General features: G+C 42.6%; 1 protein-coding gene across 8 annotated transcripts in view; it reads right to left on the bottom strand.

Moving 5' to 3' along the window:
- Positions 1-24,493, bottom strand: part of MCTP1 (multiple C2 and transmembrane domain containing 1) — a 1,157,412-nt gene that overhangs the window by 696,592 nt on the left and 436,327 nt on the right. For 5 of the 8 annotated variants that reach the window (XM_073678366.1, XM_073678397.1, XM_073678421.1 and 2 more), the window contains exons 5-6: positions 18,835-18,946; positions 11,033-11,152 (exon numbers count right to left, since the gene is read on the bottom strand). In XM_073678366.1, coding sequence (XP_073534467.1) covers positions 11,033-11,152; positions 18,835-18,946 — 232 coding nt within the window. Of the gene's footprint in view, positions 1-11,032; positions 11,153-15,878; positions 15,909-18,834; positions 18,947-24,493 lie in introns of all 8 variants that reach the window. The other 3 variants (XM_073678374.1, XM_073678380.1, XM_073678388.1) reach the window with 3 other exon arrangements.

Genomic DNA, 24,493 nt, shown 5'->3' with positions numbered 1-24,493 from the left:
GTCTGGAGGTGAATGACCTCCGCTGTGAGGTTCAGCAGCAGGATCAGCAGTTACCAGCCGCCAATGTGGTGGTCTCTGCAGGTAGGCCTGTCCAGCCTGAACCCAAGGTTGCCCTCCTGGACAGGTTTTCAGGAGGTAGGGACAGTTTTTTTGTGTTTAAGGAGGCATGCAAATTGTATTTCAAGCTTCGTCCCTACTCCTCCGGTAATGAGGAGCAACGGGTTGGCGTTGTGATCTCTCTACTGCAGGGAGATCCTCAGTCGTGAGCGTTTTTGTTACCGCAGGATTTGGTTGGTCTCCAATCTGTGGAGGGGTTTTTTGGAGCTCTTGCCCTTATCTATGATGACCCTGACTGAGTCACCTTGGCTGAGTCTAAGCTACGTCGCCTTCAGCAGGGGATTCGGTCAGTGGAAATGGAATGACTCAGCCCTTAAAATTCAATTTTGGGAGGGCCTAACGTAAAGGTTGAAAGATACCTTGGCTGTATATGATACCCCTCAGTCCTTGGAGACTGCCATGTCTTTGGCCATACGTCTGGATAGGCGCCTTCGGGATAGATGGGTGTGACCTTCTTCTCCGGGCCTTCTTGTCTGGGTTGTGTACCTTTGCCAAGGGAGCGGTCTGGGGGTGAACCAGTACTGGGGGAGGTGGAGGAACCTATGCAGTTAGGGGGTGTCTCTATGTCATAATCTCCCAGGAGATTCGCAAGAAAAAAGGCGTATTTTTTTTTGTGAAAAAGGGACATTTTGTTGGGACCTGTCCTTCAATTCCTAAGCAAAAAGAGACTCGATTAACTCTCGGTAGTCTGGAGTTGGATAAACAAGGGGTGCATTTGTGGCCAAACTGCAGTTCCTGCTTTGTCCTGACTGCAGAGGTGCTGCTAGAGCGCAAAATCAAAAAAAAATCTGTGTTTGTTGACAGTGGAGCCGGGGTCAGCATGGTTGATGCTGAGTTTGTGAAAACTCATTGTCTCGCTTGCTGTGCTTTAGCTGAACCTATTTCCATCATTGCCATTGCCTCGGCGCCACTTGCACAGAAAGCATTTACTCAGATTGTACATAATGTGAAACTGAGGGAGAGGTCAGTTCATTGTGAAATCATTCCTTGCTATGTTTTGGAGAATCTCCCTACCCCGATTGTTTTAGGTATCCCCTGGCTTGTTAAACATAATCCATTGGTGGATTGGCAAACTGGGGAGATTACTGCCATGAGAACTGTCTGAATGTTTCCATTGCTGCTGTCTCTGCGGAGATACTGCTTGTTTTTCTGTCTGGTTTTGAGGACGCTTTTTCTGAGAAGGGGTGTCAGGATTTGCTAAACTACCCAAGTCCAGACTGTATAATCTTTCTGGCCCTGAGAGACAAGCCATGAAGGAATTCATTGCGGAAAGTCTGGAAAAAGGACATATCAGATCCTCATCTTTGCCCGTGGCGGCAGGGTTCTTCTTTGTGAAGAAAAAAGATGGCGGTCTACGTCCCTGTTTAGATTTCCGGGAATTAAATCAAATTACCATCTGTGATCCATACCCTCTTCCTCTGATTCCTGATTTGTTCAGCCAGGTTGTGGGAGCTAAGGTATTCTCCAAGTTGGATTTAAGGGGAGCCTACAATCTGGTTAGAATCATAGAAGGGGATGAATGGAAGACAGCGTTCAATACCCCAGAAGGTCATTTCGAGAGTCTGGTTATGCCTTTTGGCTTGACCAATGCACGTGCGGTATTCCAGCATTTCATAAATGATATTTTTCAGCATTTGGTGGGGAGGTTTGTGGTGGTCTATCTGGACGATATTTTGGTTTATTCACCCGACTTTGAGACACATCGGGGGCATGTTAAGCAGGTGCTCCAGATATTAAGGGATAACAAACTCTATGCCAAACTAGAGAAATGTGTTTTCGCTGTTCAGAAGATGCAGTTTTGGGGGTACTTGTTGTCATCTTCAGGTTTTCGGATGGATCTGGAGAAGATCCGTGCAGTCATTGACTGGGAACGTCCCGAGAACCTGAAGGCCCTACAACGTTTTCTGAGCTTTACTAATTTTTACAGGAAATTCATCCAAAATGACTCTGTAGTGAAACCCCTTACTCACATGACGAAGAAGGGGTCTGATTTTTCCAAATGGTCGGAGGCTTCCCTACAGGCTTTTTCTTCCTTAAAGAATCACTTTGCCACTGCACCTATACTCCGTCAACCTGATGTTTCTCAACCCTTTATTGTGGAGGTCGATGCTTCGGATGTTGGGGGTTGGGGCTGTGTTGTCTTCGGCTGAGAGAAATTATGACATGGGTAATAGGGAACTTTTGGCGATCAAATTGGCATTCGAGGAATGGCGACACTGGTTGGATGGGGCTGTCCATTCTATTACTGTTATTACTGACCATAAGAACCTGTCATATCTCCAGTCAGTTAAACGTCTCAACCCTAGGCAAGCCAGATGGTCCCTGTTTTTTACTAGGTTTAATTTTGGTGTCACTTTTCGTCCATGGGTCAAAAACGTCAAGGCTGATGCTTTGTCCCGGAGATCCCCTGGTAGTGGTGACCATGAGAACCCTGCCCCGATATTACAGAAAGGGGTAGCTATTTCGACTCTTTTTCCTGAACTGGAGGGGGAGGTGCTGGAGGCTCAGGGGACGCCCCTGCCTCCTGCCCATCAGGAAAGTTATTTGTACCACCTGATCTGCACCGTAAAGTAATCAACGAACATCATAACTCTGTGAGGTAAGGCAACAGCAGACCTCCTCTCTCGTAGTTTTTGGTGGGTTGCATCGGGTTGTAATTGAACACGTAGCTGCTTGTAGTATGTGCGCATGTTCTAAGGTTTAGCACACCCGTCCGTCTGGTACTCTTCTTCCGCTACCCATTCCTAGCAGGCCATGGACACACTTGTCCATGGATTTTATTACTGACCTACCGGTTTCTGCAGGAAAACGGTGGTTTTGGTAGCAGTAGATAGGTTCAGTAAAAAGGTTCACTTCGTCGCTTTACCTGCACTTTCCAATGCTAAGACACTTGCCCAGGTGTTCATAAATGAGATTGTGAAGCTTCATGGGGTTCCCTCCGATGTGGTGTCAGATCGGGGGACCAGTTTGTTTCCAAGTTCTAGAAGGCATTCTGTTCTCGACTGGGGGTGCAGCTGTCGTTTTCCTCTGCCTTCCCCCGTCAGTCGAATGGTCAGACCGAGCGTGTCAATCAGAACTTGAAGACATACCTGAGGTGTTTCGTCTCCGAAAATCAAGAGGATTGGGCATCCTACTTACCGCTGGCAGAATTTGCCATCAATAATCATCGTCAAGAATCCACTGGCAGGTCACCGTTCTTCAGCGCATATGGTTATCATCCACAGTTTGGTACCTTCAGTGGGGGTGGAGCTTCAGGAGTTCCTGAGGAGGAACGGTTTGCTTCGTCATTCTCCTCGGTATGGGAGGATTTTCTGTGTAATTTAAAGACCATGGGTGACAGGTATAAATGTATGGCTGATAGAAAACGCTTGCCAGGTCCGGACCTGAATATGAATGACTTTGTGCGGTTGTCTACCAAGAATATAAGATTCTAAGTTCCTTCTAGGAAACTGGGACCTAGGTTTATTGGTCCCTACAAAATAACCACCATCATTAACCCAGCAGCGTTTCATCTTGAACTTCCTCGGGCCCTTAAGGTTCATAATGTGTTTCATGGGTCCTTACTCAAAAGGTACGTAGAACCTCATGAGCCCTCACCTCTATCACCGCCCCCAGTAATGGTTGATGGTAATTTGGAGTTTGAGATTTCGAGGATAGTAGATTCTCATCTCTAAAGTCGTTCTCTGCAATACTTGGTGCAATGGAACGGCTATGGGCCGGAGGAGAGGACGTGGGTTTCAGCGTCAGAGGTAAACGTTCCCAAATTGGTTCGCTCTTTTCACACCTCTTTTCCTGAGAAACCCGGTCCTGAGTGTCTGGAGGCCACTTGTAGAGGGGGAAGGTACTGTCACGGGTGTCGCCCTGCAGTGGTATGCAGAAGATCTCCACGTTGGGCAGTGCAGACAGCTGCCTAGATAGGAGGCTGTGTTTAGGACCCAGTGACTACCTCCCTTTAGTCTGGGTGTATATATACCTGGTTTGTCTAGGTGGGCGTCGCCGGTTATACTCATTTCTACTTGGAACTTGGCTGAAGCAGCATCACATACTCTCTGGAGTCCTGAGGCCGTGTGCCCTGTTGGAGTTTTCTTCTAAAGCTAAGTTGTTATTCCCTTGTGCTGTCTTCCCCTTTTGTCTTTAGAGTGCTAGCGGAGGTTGACTAGTGCTCATCGCCTTCCACCCCCAGCTATAGCCTTACGCCATGGATAGTAAGGCGAGGCACGTGATCGGCGACAGCTAGGGAGGCGGTATAGGGACTTAAGAGGGAGACAGGGTGACGCTAGTCCAGATTAGGAGGTCACCTCTTCCCCCTTTCCCTAGTGGGCTCCTATTCCCTTTCCCTTCTGTGTTGCACTCACACCTGGTGTAACTCTCTGTACTGCACTCACACCTGGCGTGACAGATGTCCTGTGGTCTGATGAAAGTAAAATTGAACTTTTTGGGCATAATGACCATTGTTACATTTGGAGGAAAAAGGGAGAAACTTGGAAGCCTAAGAACACCATCCCAACTGTGAAACACAGGGGTGGCAACATCATGTTGTGGGGTAGTTTAGCTGCAGGAGGGACGGGTGCACTTCACAAAATAGATGGCATCATGAGAAAAGAAGACAATGTGGCAATACTGAAGCAACATCTCAAGGCATCAGCCAGGAAGTTAAAGCTTGGGCGGAAATGGGTCTTCCAAATGGACAGTGACCCGAAGCATACTGCCAAAATGGTAACAAAGTGGCTTAAGGATAACAAAGTCAATGTTTTGGAGTGGCCATCACAAAGCCCTGATCTCAATCTTATTGAAATGTATGGGTAAAGCTGAAAAGGCAGGTGCGAGCAAGGCGACCTACAAACCTGGATCAGCTACACCAGTTTTGTCAGGAGGAATGGGCCCAAATTCCGACCAACTATTGTGAGAAACTTGTGGAAGGATATCCTAAATGTTTGACCCAAGTCATTCAGTTTAAGGGCAATGGTACCAAATACTAATGAAATGTATTGTAATGCAGCGGCTTGCAGCATTACTGTAATGGTCCAGGGTGTGTTTTGGCTGACCATGTACCTCCCCCTCAGGTGACTGATCACATGGCTGTGACATCAGCACAGGTCCTGTGTGCACTGGAAGATATATAAACCCTGGTAGTTTTGAAAGGGGTGTGAAAGGAGTGAGGCCTGTTCCCTGTGTGGGACACCGTTAGAGTGTGAGGCCTAGTGAGGCCTAGTGAAGCCTGGTGAAGCCTGAAAGGCAGAGGCTGGATCCTTATGTGTAAGAGATGACAGTAGCCTTGGAGGGCAAGAGGCTTGGAAGGCAAGAGTCCTGGAAGGCAGAGGCTGGATGTTAGGTGTGAAAACATACCAGTAGCCTTTGAAGGTACGAGGGCTGGAGACCCCCATCTGGGAAGCCGTAAAGCCACAGCTGTGGCAGAACAAGTCTGAAGCAGCTAAAACCCGGCAAAGGTAAAACACTGCTTGATGTGGACATTTATATAAGTGACTTTGCTGAAGGCTGTAACTGGAGCCAAGTGGGCCTGTCTGCCACTTGAAAGGCTCCTGGACATTATATGTTTAATATGTTGGTGAGCCATTGAGTTGGACTCAGTTATAAGCAGTTATGAAGAGTAATAAACTGCCGGATTGTGAAATACTGGACAACGTGGCTGGTGTGCTTTAATTGACCCGGTGCAGCGAGTGTCTCCCAGCATGATGACTAGCGCTGCCTTACATGTGGTTGGAGAATGCGGGCAACTGCAGCCCAATTGCTAGGGGCAACTATAGCCCGGTTGCTAGGGGCAACTGCAGCCTGGTTGCTAGGGGTAACAGCACAGGATGACGAGCGTAGATACAAGCATCTTGCTGTGGCTCGGCGGGGTCACGAAGATTAAAGCATCTTGCTGTAACTCGGCGGGGTTACGAAAATTGTCTTCGCACTCAAACCTGGTTTGCTGTGGCTCGGTGGGGTCACGAAAATTAAAGCATCTGGCTGTAACTCGGCGGGGTTACAAAAATTGTCCTCGCACTCAAACCTGGTTTGCTGTAACTCGGCAGGGTTACGAAAATTGTTCTCGCACTCAAACCTGGTGTGCTGTGGCTCGGCGGGGCCAGAAAAATTTTCTGGGGAGAGCGGTGTGAAGTGTCTAGTGTGAATAGTGTACCGCGATGGCTGTAAACGGAGCAGCAAATTAAACTGAAGCTATTGAGCGATTAAACTGCCGGTTAAAACCGCAGCAGGTATTTGAGAAACGTCTACAGGACATGGTGCAGGAACGGCAGGAGTTGTGGGCACCGTATAGAATGGCAGCAATGAACCATTCTGTGAACTCTCCGGGGGCGCCAGTATTGTCCCAGAGTGCCCGGGGAGGTGGTAAGAGATGTTGTGAACTGGGTCCTAAGACTACTGCTGATTTTTTTTGTAAAAATTCCCCTACCGGTGTGGTTGTTCAAAAGGGGGCGGAGTCTAAAAAGGGGCGCTTTTTCACAAGAGCGTGGAGTATAGAAACCCAAAATTTGTTACTGGTTGTGGGTTGGTACCGCCTAAAAATGACAATTTGACCGTTGATAACGGGGTAGCTCCAGTAGAAGGGGTTGACGTCAAGGTGGGAAGTGACTTGTTGGTCCACGACACCATGGGGAGTGACACAGACCCCACAACTGATGGTGACACTATGAAAGTAGAAAGAGAGTTCATTCAGGAGGGGCTAGACGAGGGGAGAGAGTCCCCCTCTCGTCGTCGACGGCGCAAGGGCCACAAAAAGTTTGCTCCTGTAGTCTTGGCTGCAAGTGAAAATAAAGAAAATGTAGTACTGTGTGCCTTTGTTCCAAGTATGGATCCTCCTTTAGAGGCAGAAGAGGAGGTGACGCTGCCAGTAGCAACCTCCGGTACAGTACTGAGACAGAAGGATCAGGATCTGTCAGCCCTGAAAGAGGAGGTGGCCAGTCATGACCAAGAGCTGGAGCCTATCAGGCAGCAGTATCAGAGTGACATACAGCAACTATGGGAAAACCTGGAGAACATGTCCTCAGACCAGCGGAGCCTGGAGTCTGAACGGCAGAAAATATACCAGGTTGTGAGGAACTTACAGCGAGACCTGGAGGGAAGCAACGAGGAAATTAACCAATGGAAGGAAATGTTCCAGGAAATTAAGGAGGACCGCTGCAAAACCAAGGAGGAGGTTTTGCAGTTGAAGCTTGAGAAGGAGGCGCTGCAGGATGAAGTTTCTGGGCGTGAACAAAACCTAGAACGACTGTGCGAACAGTTCAACCGGGAGCTGTGTGAATCCAAGAAGGGATATGGTGAACACAGTGGGGAACTGCAACAAATTAAGAGAGACTATGAGGATCTCCTCAGGGTTAAAGAAAAACTAGAGGATGATAAGGCGGATGCAGAGCACATGCGCCAAGTGGTTGAGACCACTCTGCAGGACACCCATGATGAAAATGATGATCTCCGCAGAAAGACCCTAGGACTGGAAGCTCAGGTGAAGGAGCTGCAGATATTCTGTGATAATCTCCAGAGGGCAGAGATGTGCCTTAAGGAAAGAATCAGCAAGATGGAAGCTGAGCGGACAAAGATGGAGGAGTCTATCGGAAAAGCTACAGACCAGGGCCAGGAGTTGGCCACTGGAGATGGGAGGTATGAAACAAATACCTACTCGAATAATGCGAGCTCGGATGATTCGGTGGATGTAGGAGCCGAGATCAAGGAACTCAAGGAGTCGCTACAAGCCCATTTGAAGCAAGAGAAGCTTGAGAGACTGGCTGTTGAGAGCCGAGTGGGCGCATTGGAGACAGAGAGGTCTGAGAGAACTCTACTGTTAAAGGAGCAGTTGAAGCAGGAAGAGCTTCAGAGATGGGCTGCTGAGAGGCGAGTAGCTGAGCTAGAGGAAGAAGTTTTCGAGCTCAAAGATCGCCTAGCAAAGTATCACTCAGTGAACGAGGCCTCCTTGGAGAAGGAAAAGGGCAAACAAGTTGCACTCACTCCCTTATACCATGAGAAGGTGGACCTGAGGAGAGCTAAGAGAGTGTTAACAGAAGATAAATATGAAATGGAAGTGGTCAAGATGAAAATTCGTGAATTTGTAGCTGTGAATCAGCTCAGGGGAAGCATACAGGGTGAAGAAGCTGAAAGTCAGTTGCCCCTGAAACCTGAGCCAGATGATAGTTTGGAGACCACGGGTGAGACCGAAACGTCTCGGTACAAGTGCCTCATAGATGTACCCGAGGATTTGAGAGAAGAATGCACCAGTAAGTCCGTGCATAAAGAGTTTAAGAAGGCCGTGGGAGCCTGTAAGGTGTACTCAACCTCAGAAGCTAAACAGCTGCTGGTCCTGTCCACAACCAAAGTCACAGTGAAGAGGGTGGCTAGCTATCCTAAGTGACATGCACTGGTGATGTATTCGCACGAAGCGGTGTCTCCGGTTGAAGACGGAACAAGCCGTTAGACAACTGGAGCTTCAGAAAAAAGCTCAAAGTCTGCATGAAGAGGTCATCCGGGTGCCTCAGGCTCTGGTAAGAAAGCTTATTGGGAGAAATGGCCAAGCCATGCAGATGATGGTAAAGAAGTCTGGTGTGATGAAAGTAAGCAGTCCACGTGATCATCAGGACTGGATACCAGATGAAGACGGCATGGTGTCATTCTCCGCTGTAGGAACGGAAGAAAGTCTTGCATATATACGCATGCTGATGGAGTACCGAGTGACCTACCTGCGAGAGGTAGAACAGTTGAATCTTGCTAGACTGCGAGTGGAAAGACAGCATCGTCTGAGCAGCAGAAGATGGCAGCCGTCTAGAAATTGTGAGACCAGACAGAGAAAGGGCCCTTCAAATAATAGAACGGCTACAGTAGAAGTCAGAGGCTTTCCAAGATGTCCTGAGGATAGTGGGCGTGGGTTTAGAGGTAGTGAGACCTCCAGTAACTCAGGTCTGAGTGGCCCATACAAACGACCCAATAGAGTACGGGACAGTACGGAGTCAAACTGGACCTTAGATACCAGGGCGTGTGAGTCACACTGCTGTATGACTGACCGCTGAGAGCGGGGGAGGTCTGACAAGGTTACGACTGACCACTGGGAGCGGGGGAGGTCTGACAAGGTTGTGACCCGGAAATGTGACTTGACTAAGTCAGTGACAATGACAGATGGTAGGTCCCTAAGGAATGGGCTAATGTCGTTGACTAATGTTCCAGGGGCTGAGCAGAGCAATTGTCAAGTACATGGTCTCTGTGTGAACTGTGGGTTATAATGTGATTGTGTATATTATGTGTTCAACCCCACAAGTTTGAACAGAGGGGGGAGATATGTAATGCAGCGGCTTGCGGCATTACTGTAATGGTCCAGGGTGTGTTTTGGCTGACCATGTACCTCCCCCTCAGGTGACTGATCGCATGACTGTGACATCAGCACAGGTCCTGTGCACACAGAAGGTCTGATCACATGACTGTGACATCAGCACAGGTCCTGTGTGCACTGGAAGATATATAAACCCTGGTAGTTTTGAAAGGGGTGTGAAAGGCGTGAGGCCTGCTCCCTGTGTGGGACACCGTTAGAGTGTGAGGCCTAGTGAATCCTGGTGAAGCCTGAAAGGCAGAGGCTGGATCCTTATGTGGAAGCGATGCCAGTAGCCTTAGAGGGCAAGAGGTTTGGAAGGCAAGAGTCCTGGAAGGCAGAGGCTGGATGTTAGGTGTGAAAACATACCAGTAGCCTTTGAAGGTACGAGGGCTGGAGACCACCATCTGGGAAGCCGTAAAGCCACAGCTGTGGAAGAACAAGTCTGAAGCAGCTAAAACCCGGCAAAGGTAAAACACTGCTTGATGTGGACATTTATATAAGTGACTTTGCTGAAGGCTGTAACTGGAGCCAAGTGGGCCTGTCTGCCACTTGAAAGGCTCCTAGACATTATATGTGTAATATGTTGGCGAGCCATTGAGTTGGACTCGGTTATAAGCAGTTATGAAGAGTAATAAACTGCCGGATTGTGAAATACTGGACAAAGTGGCTGGTGTGCTTTAATTGACCCGGTGCAGCGAGTGTCCCCCAGCATGATGACTAGCGCTGCCTTACAGTATGTAAACTTTTGACTTTGCAGTAAGTAATAAAAATGCCTTAAAACATTCTCTCTTTCTCACTATTCTGGCATTTGGCAAGTATTAAAAATTATGGTAATCCTAATTAACCTAAAACGGGAAAGGTTTATTCTGATTTCATGTCAGATATTGAGAAAAACATGCATATGTGTCTTTTTATATAGTGCATGTAAACTGGTTTCAACTGTATGCAAGAGTGTGTGTTACGAAAAAAAACAATAAAAGTGTAGTTATAGGAAAAATGACTCAAACTTTGGCTGCTAATTTACTTGTATGGCTAATTGTGTGTTTTGGCTGGAAATTCCATTTAATTATCTTTTCCTGCATAGTTGGAAGGAGAATGAGGTAAGTATATTTAGCAGTTATAAATTATGTGATTTATGTACTGTAAAAATTAAACAAATTGATTTATACATCTTAAGGGTAAACCAGGAGTGGAAATTTTAGAGAAAACTAATATTGAAAGATTGACACCTGTTCTGTGTTTTGGAGACACACCTGGTTTTGGCACACAAATACTGATGAAATACTGATTAAAAAATACTGATGTTTGAAAAAACCCTAACACAACTATTCCAGGTCCTTTTGTCAGTGAAATCCTAGTGATTTACCAGGGAAGTTAGCAATAAACAATATGATGACTGGAAGATTTCTTTAACTTCATATGCAATGCTGAATCTTACTATTGAATGTCTCAAAGAAGAATCTTAAGAATAGTAAGAATGTACATAGAGACAAACAAAAAACTTGTATAAACGGTGTGTGTGTGTGTGTGTGTGTGTGTATGTGTGTGTATAAACTATCTAATTGCAATGTTGAAATTAACTACTCAACTACCATAATTTACCTTACTTGATCTTTTCCAATTCTTCTTTACAACCATGTTCTGCAAACAAAATATATTGTAGTAATGATTTTTCCGATGAACACCACAGCGGCCAGAGGGATCTTCATTCCTTGTTAAGGCCTAATCAGGATAACGTATTCAGGGCAGTTAAAAAGCAATGAATTCTGATTACTGTGAGTGAAAAGGCCAAAATGGTCCTCTGAATGATATGTGTAAAATCTACAGTGTATTATACTATTCAACAAAGATTTTTAAAGTAACATGTACACTGCCAATCAAAAGTTTGGACACAACTGTTCACGCAGTGGTTTTCCTTGTCATTATTGGAATGTGCACATTGTAGATTCAGACTGAAGACAGCGAAATCAAAAAAGATCACATATGGAAACAAAAAGTAAAGAAACACATATGAAACAAACCAGAATATGTATTAAATCTTAGATTCCTCAGAATACCACCCTTTCACTGTGATTATAGCTTTACACGCCCTTGAAATTCTCTTAAGCGGCTTCATCAGATGATTTCCCTGAATGGCTTTCCATCAGGAGTTCCCAGATGTGCTGCATATTTTTTGGCTGCTTTTCTTTCACTCTATGTTCAACTCATCTCAAACCATCTGCATTGGTAGGAGGTCAGGTGTTTGTGGAGGCTATGTCATCTGACGCATCCCTCCATCCCTCTTCTTCTTGGTCATACAGCCCTTACATAGTCTGGAGGTGTGTTTTGGATGTTTGTCCCACTAAGTGCAAATAGAGTAGATGGCAGGTCAATGCAGAATGCTGTGGGAGCCATGCTGGATAAGTGTGCCTTGAATTTGGAATAAATTACTAACAGTGTCCCCAGCAAATCACCACCACACCATCACAACTCCCCTTCCACACTTTACGGTGGGCACCACACGTGTAGATACCATTTGCATACCTTTTAAATATCTCACAAAGACATGGGACCAAAATCTCAAAGTGTGTCTCAACAGACCACGGTATAGATTGCTATTAATCTGATATCTAGTCATTGTGTGTCTTTTCTTCTTGTTTATGGTCTTCAATAGTGGGTGTTTTTGCATCAACTCGACCATAAAAGCCTTCTTCTTACAGTCTCCTCCAGACTGATGTTGAGCTGTGTCTGATAATTGATGTCTGTGTATCATTTATGAGGTCCGTATCTGAGGTGTTGTTAATTTCCAGTTTCTAAGACTGGTTACTCGGACGAAACTTATGCTCTGCAGCAGAGGTAATTCTTGGTTTTCCTTTCCTGGGATAGTCTTCATAAGAGCCAGTTTCATCATAGCAATTGATGGTTTTCATGACTGCATTTGAGGTTACCTTCACGGTACTAGCAATTTTCCCATTGAAGGACCTAAAGTAATGATGGACTGTCGTTTCTCTTTACTTAGTTGAGTGGTTCTTGCCATATTCTGGCTTAGAACAGTTGTAGAATAGGATTCAACACTTTATATAACTTTGTACCAACACTGCCTCTTCAAAACACACCTGATGATCGCAAACACTTTTTGAGGGCAGATGATGATTCAACGTGTGAACTCTTGACATACCTGTTCATTGGAATCCAAAGCAGGTGACTATCTGATGAAGCTACTCGAAAGAATGGAAAGGGAATGCAAAGCTATCATCACAGTAAAAGTTTGAGAAAGCTAAGATTTAACACATAGTCGGGTTTATTTCACACAAGTTTGTTTACATATTGTTTCTATATGTGTTCTGTTGTGGTTTTGCTGCTTTCAGTCTGAATCTACAATATGCACATTCCAAGTGGAAATAAAACTGTCATACTAACTTAAAAAAAAGTAAAAAATAAATAAAATAAAAAAACCTTTCCTTTAATGATAACATTTTTTTCTAGTCTCAGATAATAGATTAATGATATATTAAATGCAATCTAGTGTTTTTTATAAAGTTTCAAATCAATTTTAAGATTAATATCGTTTTCCTTTTTTTTACTTTTAAATAACTAATGCAATAACAAATGAATAACGAATATAAAATAGTAACCTTTTAACAATACTGAAATATCATATAAAGATATAAATGATTGTTTATCCTAGTATCTAAGGGGTAAGTTATCTCCTTATGGAGAGTGACATGCCAGTATGAGGAGGCTTAAATGCTCCTCTGGGTTTAGCTTAAATGCTCCTCTGGGTTTAGCTTAAATGCTCCTCTGGGTTTATCCTAGTGACATAATTCCCTTCTTTACTAACTGCACATAAAGTTACTTTTTTAGTAAATGTTTAGTATCAGCAATTATTGAATTAACTTTTCCAAACAGAAAATCGTATGGAATGAATTTTTCAGTAACTGACTCATTATACAAATAGAATATGAATTGAATTTCTGAACATAACTAGATGCGATGTGTCAATCAAAATTAGTTGTCAAAACTGTATTATCTTCTACTGTATTTGACACATACAACTAGCATAAAAAATGCAGTAAACCACAGGTACCCTGAATATGCCCTTATAGACCAGTACTTGGCGAAACCCTCTGACCGAATGGGGAGAATAGTCATGCATCAATATACACAGAAAGCAACTACATCACAATGCTTGAATCATTCAGCAAATACAACTGCACCACACAAGTGTACAACACAAAAGAACATTGATTCATGCATTGGCACTGTAGGCGTCAAAAGCTTCAAACCTGTTCTCAATGTGTTAACTAAGGTTATTGTAAAGGCTAGAAGTAAAACAGCTTGCTTATAGAAATTAGAAATAGGAAAAAAAAAAAGATGTTTCCACTCTAGACTTACATTAGCTATTGCTTCAAATAGCTATGTTTTTTCTATCTTTTATCTAGTCAGAAGCCTACATTGAAATGCCCTTTCTAAGTAAAGATACCGTAGCTTATGTCAAGGATAAATCCGCAGCTATACAAAGTAACCTCCCTATTCAAGCAAGACATTTGATCAGCTCGTCAAGAATGTCTTCTTTCTGCTTGCATAGAGGTGGGATTTCCAGTCACCTTATTGTACTCTGACCATCCTATTCTTCTGGATGAAAGAAATAACTATAAATATAAACTGAACATTTTTTTTATCAACTGCAAAAATTTTCTATCTCTATACTCTATATTCAAGAAAACTAGAAAAGCTGCAATGAATTGGAAATCAACTTTCACTAAAACAAAAAATATAGGCAATGTAAGCCCAAATCAAGAAAAGTATTGATTAGGGTTTTCTTGCAAGAAGGGTTTTTCTTGGCTTGGATTTCTATGGAATGGTGGGTACGTTGATCCTTGGACCAGCCATTCTCTCCCTTCCAGTGTATGTCTATGACTATGTATTGCATTTGACTTGTCTTCTATTCAGCTGGGTTTGTTTTACAGAAAACTCACAACAAAAAAATAGTCGTGTAACAGCAAGTTACACAAATGATTTTGGCTGCGTGATTTGCCTAAGTACTGCTGTCATAAGACATAAGTTACTATGTAGCTCCAACCTCAATATGACTTTAAAACAGTTCTTCTTTTCTGCAATTTAGGTGAATTGGGCAATTTTATTAAATGTTACTAAGTTTTCCTTATTAAGTATAGATAGGACACAATAAATATTTTGCATTTTGAACAAAGTGTATTCTTCTATAGCTATAAAACATGGGATACACACCTTGACGACAAATATCACAATACGCCTTCCAGAATACAGTAAATGTGAAGTTCATTCTTTAATATTTTACTTCTATTCTGAGATGTGAGGGTTGTCTGGGACATTTACATTGATTGCCTTTCCTTAGGATAGGTCATCAATAACTGATCAGTGTGGGTGTGACACACGGCACCCCTGCCGATCAGTTTTCCCAGTGCCGGCGGCAGTCAGATGTGCTCATTTGTAGAGTGCACAGCTCCGTCAACTGTATACAAGAATCAATAAGGGGTGGAGGTGCAGTACCCGGCTGCGGCCACCGTGCAGTTGCGGTGCTGTATAGTTTCGCTCCTCAACTGAGCACATCCGGTGGCACCGGGAACAGTTTATCGGCATTGTTCTATCTGCCACACCCTCACTGAACAGATATTGATGGCCTATGCTGTGGATAGGCCATAAATATAAAAGTCGTAAACAACCTTTTTAACATTACAGGTCCAAACCTTAATTTTCTACATTCTGACAGATGCAGTGCTCTTTTGGAGATCTTAATGAAGTGATTTACAATGATGTAAAGGGGTTGTCTTCTGAAGACATTATTGGCTCAAGACATTCCCAGATGAGTGCGGAAAGACGACCTTGAAATACTCATGGGGCCTAACGTAGTAGCATAAAATTTATTTTTCATCTGGTCATCTCGCTCCACTCATCTCAAGCCAAAAAGAAGGGAAAAGAAGGACACCTCTATATACACGTTATTGACGGAGGTTGACTGCTCAGGACCACTCACTATGAGCTAGAATGTGACCCCTGGCCCCTCCATGCATTACATACACAGCAAAAAAGTTTCTGAGCAGTTGCCCTGTAGGAGCAAAGTATGAGGAAAATAGCTGATATGCAGGGATTAGAGAAGATGGACCTATTTAAAAGTAGGTTGTCTAAGTAATACAGCCCCTATAACAGAAATATAATATCTGTCCCATCCCCAGATGACATGGCAAGGGGCTGTCCTGGTTCTAAATTGCTGGAAGGCTTCAAGACTGGTCACCAAAAAGCAGGAAAACTAATAAATTGCAAAGTAAATTTTCATATACGACAGAACATGCATTAGTAATCGCTAGTAATCTGTACAATAAGTTCATGCAATGAATTTCACAATGAAACAAACATAATCATGCGTTAATGGATTGTAACTTGGTCACAGCGGGATGACTATAGGCCTTACAGGATACACGCTGCTTACCGGCTCAGACGACTTGAGCATAGATAAAGGCTGTGAAAAAGGTTAATTTAGTGTTATGGACGTCATCAACAAAGGCAAGATCTAGGTTGTGTTTTATCAAACAAATTCAATATCTTCCTGTAGCACAAGAGTCATGCCACCCACAGTTGGAATCCATCATAAGCAACATACATGCCAATATATACTGTATGTGTTTATATGTATCGGTAGAAGTGTTTTTATATAATTTGTTCTTAGACATGTGAATATTGGTGTCTGAAGCATGTGTTTCTAAGCCATGGCCACAATGTATCCCTTGAAAACTGAATTAAATTGTACAGCAATGTTAAACGACTTGTTTCTGAATTTCAGAATCCTCCAACATTCAAAAGCAGTCTCACTCCACCCCCAGGAATTAGTGATGAGTGAGTGTGTTCTGTTAACTCTTTCGGCGAGCATGCTCGGGTGCTCACCGAGTATTTGCAACGTGCTCGAATGTTATGTGTGAGTCTCTCTGTGTGCATGATTTGCGACTGCTTGACAGCTTTAATACATTTGAGGAATGCCTAACAAAGATGCATTCCTCACAAGTATTAAAGCTGTCAAACAGTCGCAAATCATGCACACAGAGAGACTCAAAGATAACATTCGAGCACGTTGTAAATACTCTGTGAGCACCCAAGCATGCTCGCCGAAAGAGTTAACAGAACACACTCGTTCATCACTACCAGGAATGTAAAGTAGACAGAGTCACTTTGTGCTGTTTCTAGCCTAATTTTCAGCAATATACGCCTTTTTTTTGGACGGACACACAACTATGGTCGACTGTATTTTTGTGCCCACTTGAATAAAATCGGATGTTGTTGAATATGAGATCAGACAGAGCACAAAGTGACTCCACCTTCATTAAAGTCAATGGCCCTGTCAGAGGATCCTCCATTTTTCAGGGCTTCAGATGAAAGCCCCAATAGAGCCATTGACGTGTGTATGTAATGTGTTAATAAATTACCCAAAGGGTAAATAGACCCAACTTAAGGGATAATGTGATTACAACTTAACTGTTATTGTAATTAATTAATATGGTCTAACAAATAAAGATTAAAATAACTCAGGTGGTATTGCTGTGTAGCATTTCTTATAATGACTTCTATATTTGTCCTTAGAAAAGCTATCCTAGCTAGTGGACTGCAGCCATAAATCTGGGTAGGAGATAAATTATCTTTAGAAGAGTGATATCCCATAGAGGAGTCCCAAAGAAATGATACACAACAATACCACCCGAGTTATTTTAATCTTTATTTGTTAGACCATATTAATTAATTACAATATCTCTTAAATTGGGTCTATTTACCCTTTGTTAGTATCATTTCTCATCCTTAAAGGGTTTTGCTAGACACTCAGATTTCCAATGCACAATGTGAACCTATTCCAATGCGCCATTTTTATAGCCTCAACATTTATTAGAAAGGTGCCGTCTGAAGTGCCTCAACCTCAGATGCCCCAATCAGCCCCTTCAACAGATGTCTACATACTGTAAGTGCCAACCATCTATGCCTCCAAAGCATGGGTGGGCATAAGGCCTGTTTAGCTGCACAGGGATCCAGGGCGTGTAGAGGCCACTCTGCCGAAAGAGCGTCTTCTTTTCTCTACCAATTATCTTTAAAGCACCACTCCAGCGTTTTTTTTTTTAATTTCAGCGCTGGAGTGGTGCCACTAATCTAAGTTTCCTGCCCCTTATACTTACCAGCCACTGCCTTCTACTCTTCTCCGCCGCTCCGGTGCCACGTCACTATCTTGTGACCGCAACTTCTGACTGACCTGAAGTCAGGGGTAATGGTCACAAGCGCTCAGTGTAAGTCTATGAAAGCCTCAGTCTGGCCTCGTTCTGGCTCTCATAGACTTACATTAAGTTGTAACTTCCGACTCACTCCAGCAAACACTGGAGAGATCCGACAGGTCACAACCTGCAGAAGACTGACCAGAGCGGTGCATAATAGAAGAGGAAAGTGGCTAGTAAGTATCAAGTATAAGACTAGGCAAGGGGCAGGGAGCTTATATTAGTGGCACCACTCCAGTGCAGCAATAACAAAAAATGTTGGAGTGGTGCTTTAACCCATATCACCACCCAGGGCTATGATGGAATTTATTATTAACCCTTTCTCAGCCGTAGACCACAAGTGATGTTATCTCCACCCCATAACTGCCCTAGCAGGCCAGGGATATTATGATTAACCCTTTAACTGCTCTAGACCATCATGGAGGTTGTCATTAACAGCACATTAATTATTTTTCAAAAAAATAACAGTAAAAATATTTTTATTGGTTTAAATATAAGTCAATATAAGATGCAGCTATGATTGTAGGAGGGGGCAGACATTCTATTTTTGCACAAGGTTTCTGGCATGTCTGGGTCAATTCTGGCTCCACCCAGTTGACACAGATCACCCATTATCACCCAGTGACAAACACTGCCCTAAATGGATATCACAAAAAGGTCCTTCAGAATATCTGCCTGATGTCCTCAAGCCACAGAATTATCTCAGGTACAATTAAAGGACCAGCGGCATGGTGGATCAGTGGTTACCACTGAAGCTTTGCAGCCCTGGGGTCCTAAGGACAACATCTACAAGGAGTTTGTGTTCTCCCCGTGTTTGTGTGGGTTTTCCCCTGGTACTCTGGTTCCTCCCACACTTCAAAGACATACTGATATAGTTCCAATAGGGACAGTGATGACAATGTCTGTAAAGCGCTGTCGTAGCAGCTTCCCTAGATTCTCCAGATTAGATTGAAAACCATAAGAGGTACAAGCTGCACATGCATGTACAATGTGTATTCACTTAAATAATTCTCTCTCTGTAATTGTGAAATTCACATTTATTGAATATCAGAACATATGCACATACATCCGCAGTATTATTGGTGAAAGTATGGACGTCTATTATTTGCTACTAATAATTCCTCTTATATAGTGACTCACCGTTTCCATGCAGACGCTGTCCTTCTGAGACAGGACAACAGATAAATATATTGTTCCCAAGACATGCTCAGGATGCTGTGGATCCTTTAAATTTAATGCAACATCTTTTACGCTGCAGATACAAAGTAAAGAGATTAATATGAAGATTGTCAGTAATGACTTATACACGTGTAATGATTACTACGATGGTGGATGACTGATGAAAAGCAATGCGCTATACCTTATATCATATCTTGTTCCACATTCAGATGAATTCTATTTTGACATAAATATATATTTCTTATTTTCTGCACTACATGTCAAGCTGAAGCGCAGCGACATAAACCAATATAATTTGCCTTGACACATATCAAGCTGCATCCTATAATTGATAGGAATACTGCATAGAAACTGGATACATACAAATATATATTTAGCCAGTTTTGTCAACATCTACATCAGCGCTATTCAGCTGACACACGCTCATATTCTCATAGCAGAGGTTTCTTAATTTATTTTATTGTGCGTACATAGATGGATGATTTTTGGTGACCAATTTGCAATTACATTATAGTATATATAAAGCGGCCCTCTATAAGAAAATCAGCACTTTGGGGTAGATTCATTAAATATTTTGGTGTTTTCACGCTACTTTGGATCAGCTCCACCAAAATGGATGGAGCTGGGAGGAGCCGGGAAAGGGGCATGTCTACGCCCCCTGTCAAATTCATTAAATTTGCCCCCGTTTTCGACGCCAGAAATGCTACTTCAGCCCCGAGTGGAATAGCATTTGTGGCCAGTCGCCTGGGCTCTGTGCAGCGCCGACATTTAAAAATGGTGGGTGGTCTCGCAGCGCTCAGGACCCCCAGGGTCCTGCAAGCGATGCGATTCCGGTGCAGAGCGTTAGCTCTGAAAGGGGACATCATCGGGACCTGATTGGATGATGTTAACCCTTTGCTATGTTCTATATGCCGCGATCTATAGTGATCGCGGCATATAGAAGATAGACAGAGGAGAGGGGGTCGTCTTACTTACCTCTCCGACGACCCCTGATACCTTCCAGGACCTGGCGTTGCTATGGCAGCTGGAGGTCACATGACCGCCTCCAGATCTGCCATATATGGTGTCCTGCTAGGCTCAGCCTGCAGCTGAAGCCTGGCAGGACACACTGACTGTGAAACAGTCAGCAAAGATCTCATGTAATGTAATACATGTCTATTAGATTACATGAGATCAGTGATCAGAAAAATAAAAATTAATGTCCCATACAGGGACTAAGTAAAAATGTAAAAAAAAAAGTAAAAAAAAATGTTTTTAAACTGTTAAAAAAAAAATCACAAAATAAATAAAAATGAATAAATAAAATATTAAACCAATAAATCCGTATATTTATGCAAGACCAAAAAAAGTACACATATTTGGTATCGCCGCGTCCGAAACAACCCGATCTATAAAACTATCACACTAATTAACTCCTTCTGTGCACACCGTAATAAAAATAAATAAAAAACGGAGCAAAAAAGTATGCTTTTTTATCATATCGCCAAACAAAACGGGGGGAAAAAAATGCGATCAAAATGCAAAATGGAAATAAAAATGGTACCGCTGAAAATGTCATCTTGTTCCACAAAAAAAAGCCGCCATACAGCTCCATCAGCCGAAAAATAAAAAAGTTATAGCGCTCAGAATAAAGCAATGCAAAAAAAATATTTTTCTATAAAATTGTTTTATTGTGTAAAAGCGCCAAAACATAAAAAAATATACAGCAAGTGTAGTATCGCTGTAAACGTACTGACCCGAAGAATAATGCTGCCTTATCACTTTTACCACACACAGAATGGCATAAAAAAAAAACTCAAAAAACAATTCCTGAATTGTTGGTTTTTGTTAATTTTACCTCCCAAAAAACGGAATAGAAAGCGATCAAAAAACGTCACGTACCCAAAAATGGTACCAATAAAAATGTCAACTTGTCCCGCAAAAAGCAAGCCGTCACATGACTTTGTCGGCCGAAATATGGAAAAATTATAGCTCTCAAAATATGGCGATGCAAAAACTAGATTTTGCAAAAAAAAAGCATCTCTTAGTGTGTGACAGCTGTCAGTCATAAAATCCTGATATAAATCTGGTATCTCTGTAATCGCACCGACCCGAAGAATAAAGTAATCTAATCAGTTATATCACAGGAGGAACGGCGTAAAAAATAAATAAAACCAATTCTTCACCTGCTACTGATTTGTTTATTATGTCTCCCAAAGATCGCAGTAAGGCTCTGCCCACATTTATCCTGCGCTCTGCGCTGAGCACTTACACCAGAGTTTCCGTGTAAATCTCTGAAATACGTGATTCAGACGGAACCCATGACGGAAGATTCCCTGTAATGAGGCAGATATAGGCCACTGTGGATGCCATCTGGCCTGTGATCCCACGGTGTCATTTGTTTTAGGCGTGCATAAAAGCGCGGTTGGCCACAGTTTTGTGCACTTCTGAAAAAAAGGACACCGCTAAACAGAGGCCAGACGGAGTCCAGAGTAACTCTGCTGCCTCATTATAGTGAATGGATCCCGCAGGGGTTTCATCTGAATTACATCACTTGGAAATTTAGATGGAAACCCCGATGTAAGTGCTCAGCCTAGAGCGCCGGATAAATGTTACGTAAAATGTTCCCAATAAAAGCTTCAACTCAGTCCTCAAAAAAAGCTAGTCCCCACTCAGGTCCGTCATCTGTTAAAAATATAAGGGACTTCCAAGTTACTGGTAGCAGAAAGGCTCTGGAAAAGCGAAATGGCCCTTGCCCCCCAAAAGAAATTCAGAAAATTTTGTGCTCCCAAATCCAAATACCTATTCAACAATAATTTGTTCTCCAATTGTCAAATAGCACTCAGCCCCCCCCCAGATCTCGCCGTATGGCTGACCGGTACGATACAGCCACATATGGGGTATTGCCACTTTTAGAAGAAATTGCGTGACACATTTCGGCACCATTTTTACCCATTGCCCTGTGTGAAAATGTAAAATCTGAGGGTAAAAATTTTTTTGTGGTAAAAGTATAATTATGCTTTTTTCACTGCCCAATGGTATAAATTTAAAAATTAAAAAATACTCACTACTTCCCTAGATGAATTCCTTGAGAGGTGTAGTTTACAAAATGGGGTCACTTGTGGGGGTTTCTGCTGTTTCGGCATGTCAGCGACTCTTCAAATGTGACATGGTGTCTGCAACCTATGCCAGCCAACATAGCCCTCCTTTCTCTTCCGAACCCTGCCGTACACCAAAGCAGTGGTTTCCCCCCACATATGGGGTATCGGCGTGTTCAGGAGAAATTGCACAACAAATTTCATGGTGCAATTTCTCCTGTTACCCTTATGATAATGCAAAATTAGGGAATGAAAAACATTTTTTGTGGGAAAAATGTGAAAATTTTATTTTTACGGCTCAATATTATAAACTTCTGTGAAGCAGCTGGGGGTGCAAGGTGCTCACCACACATCTAGATAAGTTCCCTAAGGGGTCTAGTTTCCAAAATGGTGTCACTTGTGGGGGGTTTCCACTGTTTAGGCACATCAGGGGTTCCCCAAATGCAACATGGCATCCGCTAATTATTCAAACAAATTTTACATTCAAAAAGTCAAATGGCGCTCCTTCCCTTTCAAACCCTGCCGTGCGCCCAAACAGTGGTTTGCCTCCACATATGGGGTATCAGCGTGTTCAGAAGAAATTGCACAACAAATTTCATGGTGCAATTTATCCTATTACCCTTATGATAATGCAAAATTAAGGGATGTAAAACGTTTTTGTGGGAAAAATGTGAAAATTTTATTTTTACAGCTCAATATTATAAACTTCTGTGAAGCAGCTTGGGGTTCAAGGTGCTCACCACACATCTAGATAAGTTCCCTAAGGGGTCTAGTTTCCAAAATGGTGTCACTTGTGGGGGGTTTCCACTGTTTAGGAACATCAGGAGCTCTCCAAACACAACATGGCGTCTGCTAATTATTCAAACAAATTTTACATTCAAAAAGTCTAATGGCGCTCCTTCCCTTCCGAACCCTGCAGTGCGCCCAAACAGTGGTTTTCCCTCACATATGGGGTATCAGCGCGCTCAAGAGAAACTGCAAAAAAAAGTTTGGGGTCCATTTTTTCCTGTTACCCTTGTGAAAATAAAAAAAATTGGGTCTAAAGTAACATTTTTGTGAAAAAAAGTTAAATGTTAATTTTTTTCTTCCACATTCCAAAAATTCCTGTGAAGCACCTGAAGGGTTAATAAAGTTCTTGAATGTGGTTTTGTGCACCTTGAGGGGTGCCGTTTTTAGAATGGTGTCACTTTTGGGTATTTTCTGTCATAAAGACCCCTCAAAGTGACTTCAAATATGATGTGGTCCCTAAAAAAATGTTTTTGTAAATTTTGTTGGAAAAATGAGAAATCGCTGGTCAACTTTTAACCCTTATAGCTCCCTAACAAAAATAATTTTGGTTCCAAAATTGTGCTGATGTAAAGTAGACATGTGGGAAATGTTGTTTATTAACTATTTTGTGCGATATATCTCTCTGATTTAAGGGCATGAAAATTCAAAGTTTGAAAATTGCAAAATTTTCAAAATTTTCACCAAATTTCCTATTTTTTCACAAATAAACGCAAGTGATATCAAAGAAATTTTACCACTATCATGAAGTACAATATGTCACGAAAAAACAATCTCAGAATCAGGGGGATCCGTTGAAGCGTTCCAGAGCAATTACTTCATAAAGTAACAGTGGTCAGAATTGAAAAAATTGGCCCGGTCACGAAGGCAAAAACAGGCTCTGGTGCGAAGTGGTTAAAAAGAGTGCATACGTCAAATATTTGACCCTTCTCCCTCTGCTATGTCATATGAAAAGAAATGCAATGTGGGACAAAAGGGACCCAGAGAAGGAGGAGATGCCTAAAATATCTTCCCTGGCTTTCTTCATCAAAGCGTCAATGTATTTCCTGATTGACGGCAGTGCAGGGGTGCTAGAGAACTGGAGGGAGCAGAGAAGGTGACAATAAATATAACGTTGGACTGCTCAAAAATATGACATAATACTTTTTGTCTTGCTGCTATATACAGGTACACGCTTCATAAGAGATTATTCATATATTTCATGAGTGTATCTTTTGCCCCATTTAGGTATATTGAATTGTTTTTCCTCTGTACACTTTTTTTTTTTTGTGATTTTTTTTCTGAAACCTATAGCAGAACTGGTGAGTTGCCAAGCTTTGTGTGCATTAACATACATTAAGAAGACCATCCTCAGAAAAGACTATTTTTGGTGCCATTGTGAATACAGTTGCTGTCTTAAAAAAGTTGTTTGTCTTTACCTTTTCCCCCTATAGTCATATAAGATATAAGACCGCCTTTCTCCCAGTAGTAAGAAAAGTCCAATGGTGTCTTGAATAAAATGTATATCCAGTTGCTGGATTACAATTAATCCTCCTCTGTAGCTTGTTATTTCATTTATTTTTGTCATAGTTAGGCTGTGTGCCCAGGATGAATTTTTCATGTTGTGTATTTTTGCTGCTTCAAAAACGCAGCGTCTCACAGTTCCAACAAAGTGGATGGGATTTATAGAAATCTCCTGCCCCCTGCTTTTTTTAACTCCACGTAAACTGACATGTGGTGCGTGTTTTAAATCCACAACATGTTAATATCTCTTGTGG

Source organism: Phyllobates terribilis, unplaced genomic scaffold (genome assembly GCF_046119375.1).
Source record: "Phyllobates terribilis strain yellow unplaced genomic scaffold, ASM4611937v1 Scaffold_1__5_contigs__length_1240528914, whole genome shotgun sequence".
In the NCBI taxonomy this organism is placed as follows: Eukaryota; Metazoa; Chordata; class Amphibia; order Anura; family Dendrobatidae; genus Phyllobates; species Phyllobates terribilis.
This window is presented reverse-complemented; position numbering and strand designations above follow the sequence as displayed.